This window comes from Dermochelys coriacea, chromosome 2 (genome assembly GCF_009764565.3).
Source record: "Dermochelys coriacea isolate rDerCor1 chromosome 2, rDerCor1.pri.v4, whole genome shotgun sequence".
NCBI lineage: Eukaryota > Metazoa > Chordata > Testudines > Dermochelyidae > Dermochelys > Dermochelys coriacea.
The window spans coordinates 50,417,466-50,423,824 of NC_050069.1; the positions used below are offsets into that span (position 1 = coordinate 50,417,466).

Below are 6,359 nucleotides of genomic sequence, written 5' to 3' on the forward strand. Positions count from 1 at the left end.
AATGGAATAAGGGAAATTAATGCTTCTCAAGCCCCTATAATCATTGACTTTAGCTGAGAACAGATAGAGAAAATGGGAAAAGGAAGCATTACTATTTCAAAGAAGAAGTGAGAAGGATGACAGGATGCAGCTCAAAAGAACAATCGGGTATTTTGATGGGGTAAATTTTATTATAGGCACCATAGTAGGTGCAGGGATCTTTGTGTCTCCCACAGGAGTGCTAAAATACTCCTTACTTAATGTGGGTGTTGCACTAAGCATCTGGACTGCTTGTGGAGTAATATCACTGATGGGAGCCCTCTGTTATGCAGAGCTGGGGACTGCCCTACCATTATCTGGAGGAGAATACAGTCACATAAAAAGAGCGCTTGGATCCCTACCTGCTTTCATCTTTATCTGGATGGCGACATTTACCAAACCAGCATCAAATGCTACTCGAGCTTTGTTGTTTGCCGAATACGCTACCCAGCCTTTCTATGGTGTATGCCCTGCACCAGAGCTGCTAAAGAAATGCTTGGCTTTGACAGTTCTATGGTCTCTGGGGATTCTGAATGGCCGAAGTGTCAAAATGACTACTTGGGTTCAAACTGTTTTCACAGTACTGAAGATGATGGCACTATCTGTAATTGGCATAGCAGGCATTGTCCTGCTGGTTAGAGGAAGAAAAGAGAATTTAGTAAGGTTTGAGAATGCATTCAGCTCAGAGATTCCTGATGCCTCACAGATTGCAGAAGCTTTTTTCCAGGGATTATATGCATATGGCGGTTGGTGGTCCCTCAATTACATGGCAGGTACATCTTGTTTTTTACATTTAATGTTGTGGCCAACATTCTTACATTCCTCAGATAATGTTATTAGAGCTTGTCTCCAAGTGAGACCAATTGAGCCTGTAAAGACATTTATATTAAAACACTGGTTATATTCAAGGTTTGTGTCTGGTTGTGTTGTAAAGGTGCATTGTCTTCTTTCATGCAGCTTGTTTGCATAATGTGCATTTACTGTCTCCAGAACCAGCTGCATATTTAAAGAAGAAATGTGGAAAACAAATGTGGAAAACAAAAGGTTTAGTTTAAATCTATATGCAAATAGAATTTGCGGACATAAAACAGTGATTTCTCCCTCTCTCAATGCTATTGCAATTATTTGCAAAAGGGTATGCAGAGCAGAGTGCAGATATCAAGACTGAGTGCCTTCAGCCACCCAGGGCACATACCAGAAGTTTACTAATGCACATCCTTGAATTGCTTATTTTGACAAGTACATGAACTATTTCATTTTGCATTGCATTCAGAAACAAGACTTTTAACAATATCAATTTTGATTTTCAAAGAGGTCAATCATTTCACTGGGAAAATAATTCTTAGTAGAGAATAAAGAAAAAGAGTAAAGGAAAAGAGTAAGGAAAATGTTATAAACATCTTTTCTGTGCCCTTTTTAATATATTCATTTTTAAATATTAAAGCCCTCCTAGTTTTTGGTTAGCCATTTGGTTATTCCACTTGTCAATAATAGGCCATCTCTACCTCTCTCACCCTGTTTGGTCCTTTAGAGTTGCCTGCTTATATGCTTTTTTTTATTTTTGCAACTCACTTCATTGGGAATGGACCCCTCTGTCCATGCCCTTTTGACAGATGAGAATGAATTGTCTAGGTTTCAGTAAGTCTTTACCCTTTAAGCCCCTCTCAACAAGGATGCCTGTTTCAGAGATGGGACAGGGTGAAATTTGCACACAGAGAGCAGGTCTTTCAATAAAACAAGATTTAATAAAATAAATGGTTGTCTCAGCATACCCAGATTTACACTTGGTTAGGGCTTGGTAAGGCTTTTCAGTTTGTTTACTTTGTGCATTGGACAGCACTTTGTGTATACTGTATTTCTGACCAGCTCTATTTAAAATTAGTTACAGGTGTCACCAAGTACCTCCGCCAGTTTTCATGGTTTCACAGTCAATGTTTCTCTCTCCTCTGTTACCTTATGAAACATTGCCACAAATTTACTCCTTATTCCTATCAAGTTTGTCAGAGAAGCACTCTTTCAAAAGCAATATTGTGAGTATATTTGTTTTATTAAATGATTTTCTAAATTATATTTTTTCAGAAGAGATGATAAATCCTTGTAGAAATATCCCCTTGACTGTGATGACTGCAATTCCTGCAGTGACTTTGTTTTATTTACTGGTAAACATCTCATACCTGACAGTTCTGACACCTAAGGAAATTGTCTCTTCAGGTAAGGATATAAGGCTGATAAATCAAAAGGAGAGGTAATCATTACAACTATTTATCAGTGTCCACCCTGTTGGGGTCACTTAGATCCAGATGAATTCTGGGTTTACATATAGGAAGGCACTGGACTTTGAGTCAGGAGATCTGGCTTCTGTTCTGAGCCCTTAGGGTATGCCTACACTGTAGCTGATATGAGCCTTCAACCTGGGCAGACAGACTTGTGCTGGTGGGGCTCAAGCTAGCATGCTAAAAATAGAAGTACAGATGTTGTGGCTTGGGCTGGAGCTTGGGCTCTCAAGCCTAGGGTCTTGGGTGAGCTTGAGAGCTTGAACTCCAGCCTAAGCTGCAATGTCCATATTGCTATTTTTACTGCACTAGCTCTAGTCACTCTAGTGTGATTCTGTCTGCCTGGGCTGGGACACTTGCTTCCAGCTATTATGTAGACATACCTTAACAGAGACTTCCTATGGGGCTTTGAGGAAACTCCTCGGGGGCTTGTGTGTACATAGAAGTTGCCACAGTTTAATTTAAATCTGTTTAGTAAAACTGGAGTTGTTGTAGCTATGTCAGTCCTAGGATACTAGAGAGTCAAGGTGGGAGAGATAGTATCTCTTATTGGACCAACTTCTGGTGGTGAGAGAGAGAAGCTTTTGTGCTTACACAAATCTCGTCTTCAGTAAGAAGACCAGGCCTTTGTCTCTCTGTGCTTTAGCTCACTACCTGTAATATTAGGACTATACTCCCTACCTCACAGGTGTGTTATAAGGAAAAACTCATTAATGTTTGAGCAATGAGCACCATAGAAAAAGCCTACAAATAAATAAAAAAAAATGGTCTTATTACAGGCCTTTTTTAGGGGTTAATTTTCAGAACAAATGTCCTCGTTCTGTAGGAGGCTCTACACTAAAAGTGCCACGCACTTAGAGTCTCTCATCTTCCGTTGGATTGTAGCTGCTAAAGAAAGTCCAGGAAGAATTGTATGCCTCTCTGTGATTGTCCTTTTTCTGTTCTAATCAGCTTCTTATACTGTGCACATCACTGTAGTATCTGAGTACCTTATGCCTTTTGATTGTTAGCCCAGTAAATAGCAGTCCCTTTGCACTAGTATGGGCACTTGACAAGCGAATTTTCAAGAGATGCTGGGAAGTAGCCCTTCACATTTCTTTGTGGAGTCCCACAATGGGACAGAGCAGGGGTTTTCAACCTTTTTCTTACTGAGCCCCCCCCCACGTGCTATAAAAATTCCACGACCCACCTGTGCCACAACAACTGTTTTTCTGCATATAAAAGCCAGAGCCAGTCTTAGGAGGTAACAAGCAGGGCAACTCCCTGGGGTCCTATGTCATAGGGGGCCCTGCGAAGCTAAGTTGCTCAGGCTTCAGCTTCAGCCCCAGGTGACAGATCCTGGAGCCCCAGGCTTCAGCACCATGCCACATGGCTTTAGCTTTCTGCCTAGGGCCCCAGCAAGTCTAACACTGGCCCTGCAAGGCAGACCCCTCTGAAACCTGCTCGCGGCCCCCAAGGGGTGCCCCAGGCCCATGATTGAGAACTGCAGGGATAAAGGATTAGATGGTCTGTGCATTGATGAATCATCTGGCCTGTCCTTGCCCTCTGCATACTGCCACACAGGAAACTCCCATTCAGTAGCAGTCCATGTCATAGGGGGTTAACACATTTGTTCTCCCCGCCATGCCCTGATCCCATCTCCTGCTTTTGCCTACTTGTAAATAGTGTGGTTTCACTATACACTGCCACAGAACCCTCTGTACCCCCTAGTTCTTACTCACAAACTGGTTCCACTGAGTTATCATCAGTCCAGTATGACTGTTGGGACACCACACCCACGGTTTTAATGACATTTTGTTTCCTTGCAGTTGCTGTGGCAGTCACTTGGGCTGACAGAGTGATCCCCTCCGTTGCTTGGGTCATTCCTCTCTCTGTTGCTGCCTCAATATTTGGTGCCCTCAACAGCAGCATGTTTACATTAGGACGATTAAGTTATGCTGGAAGTCAGTCGGGACACCTGCCTGTTTTAATATCCATGCTTAACGTCCACTATTGGACTCCGGCACCGGCCATGATTTTTTCAACCATCATTGCATCCATTTTTATTATCCCCGCTGATCTAATTACTTTAACAAATTACTTTGGATTTTCTGTATGGCTAATGATTGGACTGACTTGTGCCAGCCTGATTGTACTCCGATACCGGGAACCTAATCTACAGCGACCATACAAGGTAAATGGAAAAAAAGAGTTAAAAGGTGTAACATTTTATCTTGGGATAACATTGGGAAAAAAATTCCTGAACATCTAGTTTGTGAATAGCAATTGTAAATGGATAGTTCACAATTCATTTTTAGATTAAGCTTTGACTTACTCTTTTTGCTGACATAACCCCAGGCAAAAGGGGTGGCGGGGCAATTAATTGTGCTTGCAATATGACAAAGGTGCTTAGTTCTCTTGCATTTAACGCCTAAAATGATAAATGTCTATTTTTGCTTCCTCTAACAGTTTGTTTCTTTTGCAGGTGTTTTTACCAGTTGCATTTGTGATGGTGGCAGTTTCTTTGTTCTTAGTTTTGGCTCCTATAATCTTGTCTCCCAAGGTGCAGTATAGCTATGCCCTTCTCTTTATGTTGGGGGGACTTCTGGTTTACCTGCCTTTTGTACATTTTAAATTACATTTTGATTTTGTTGACAAAATTACTTGTTACTTACAGCTACTGTTGGAAGTTTCTCCTGCTGATGTATCTGCTGATGGTAAATATGAGTAAGAGCAAATGTTTAAACCCTATATTGCTAGCAGCCAATAGAAATTATTTTTTAACTCAAGTGGCTGCAGTCATGGAGTTAAGCATGTGCTTAAGACTCTGATACAGGAAAACACTTAGGCCCAGATTTTTAAAGGTATTTGGGCAATGCTGACTGTCTATGAATGAGATTTAGGTTCCTAAGTGCCTAAATCCCTTTTGAAAATACTTTTTAGGGTTCGTCTACGTGGTGCATTAGTTCACACTAGAAAGATGTAAATTCTAGTGAGCACTAGTGTGTTGTGCACTAACTGGCCTGCGTGGACCTGCTAGCATGCATTAAAAGTTCCCTCATGTTCGTTAACATAGTCTCAGTAGAAATGGAATTTACATCTTTCTAATGTGGGTTAACTCACAGTCTAGTCAAGCCCTTAGACTCCTACATCAGTTTAGCATAATTTGCAATGCTGAGTGCAGCAACACCCAAGTACCTTAAAAATCATGTGCTTACATTTAAGATTGTGAAGAGTCCCATTGGGATTAAAAATTATAATCTCAGGCAAGAAGTAGTCTCATTGGATTTCTCATAGTTTTAAATTTAAACATGTGCCTAAGGTCTTTGCTAGATTGGTGTCAGAGCATTCAGCACCTTGCATGATAAAGTCCTTTATGTAGAGAGAATCTCTTTCACAGTCATAAAATCTGTAAAAGCAGGAAAAAGTGTTTGTGTTTGCCCACTGTAACAGTAGCAAATATAAACTATACTGTTAACTGAATACATGTCAATATGATCACATATACTTTAGGGATCCAGTGTAGAGTAAATTGATGTTTTGATTATTTTTAGTATTAAGTAGTTTGTAGTCTAGGGCTTCTGGATTTGAATACTTTGTAATATTTTTCATCTGTGCTTGCTTGAATTGATTAAAAACTTTGAAGAACCTAACCTTCTTGCCCGACACTATTTTTTTTAATCCCAGAATAAACCCACAGGGAGTGCTTGGCTGTTTTAAAACTATACATACAAATGTACAAATGATATCTTATTAAATATCAGATAAGGCAATAAGAGATTTGTTTATACTGTTCAATGAATATGTTTTTAGTGTACCATACCAAGTCATATTTCATGGGGGAAAAAGGAACAATTTTCAATGATTATTACTTAGGCCCCAAGCATAGGAGCCCATGAATTACTTTATTCTCATAAATCTGCTGTGATGTACCACAGTCTCCCCTGCTGGTGAAGTGAGGTGCTTGCATCATGAGAGTCCCAGGTTCAGGGTGACGTGGATGCATCATCTTGGGTGATATAGTCCAGCTGGGGAACCTGGCCCATATGGGAGCATGGGGAAATGAGGAAACCAAAATACAATTCCCAT

At 40.6% G+C, this 6,359-nt stretch overlaps 1 protein-coding gene across 1 annotated transcript; it reads left to right on the forward strand.

Moving 5' to 3' along the window:
* SLC7A13 (solute carrier family 7 member 13) lies at nt 1-5,912 on the forward strand. Its single transcript, XM_038389056.2, has 4 exons — nt 1-791; nt 2,098-2,229; nt 4,100-4,464; nt 4,756-5,912. Exons 1-4 carry the CDS (start codon nt 125-127, stop codon nt 4,999-5,001), a joined length of 1,410 nt encoding a protein of 469 aa, XP_038244984.1. The 5' UTR covers nt 1-124; the 3' UTR covers nt 5,002-5,912.
* Nucleotides 5,913-6,359: the final 447 nt, after the last annotated feature.

Excerpts from the sequence above, each read along its gene's own strand:
- SLC7A13 (XM_038389056.2), top strand. The coding sequence starts at position 125 with ATGCAGCTCAAAAGAACAATCGGGTATTTTGATGGGGTAAATTTTATT. Across the intron at positions 792-2,097 it reads GTCCCTCAATTACATGGCAG|AAGAGATGATAAATCCTTGT; the intron begins GTACATCTTGTT and ends ATATTTTTTCAG. Across the intron at positions 4,465-4,755 it reads ATCTACAGCGACCATACAAG|GTGTTTTTACCAGTTGCATT; the intron begins GTAAATGGAAAA and ends TTTCTTTTGCAG.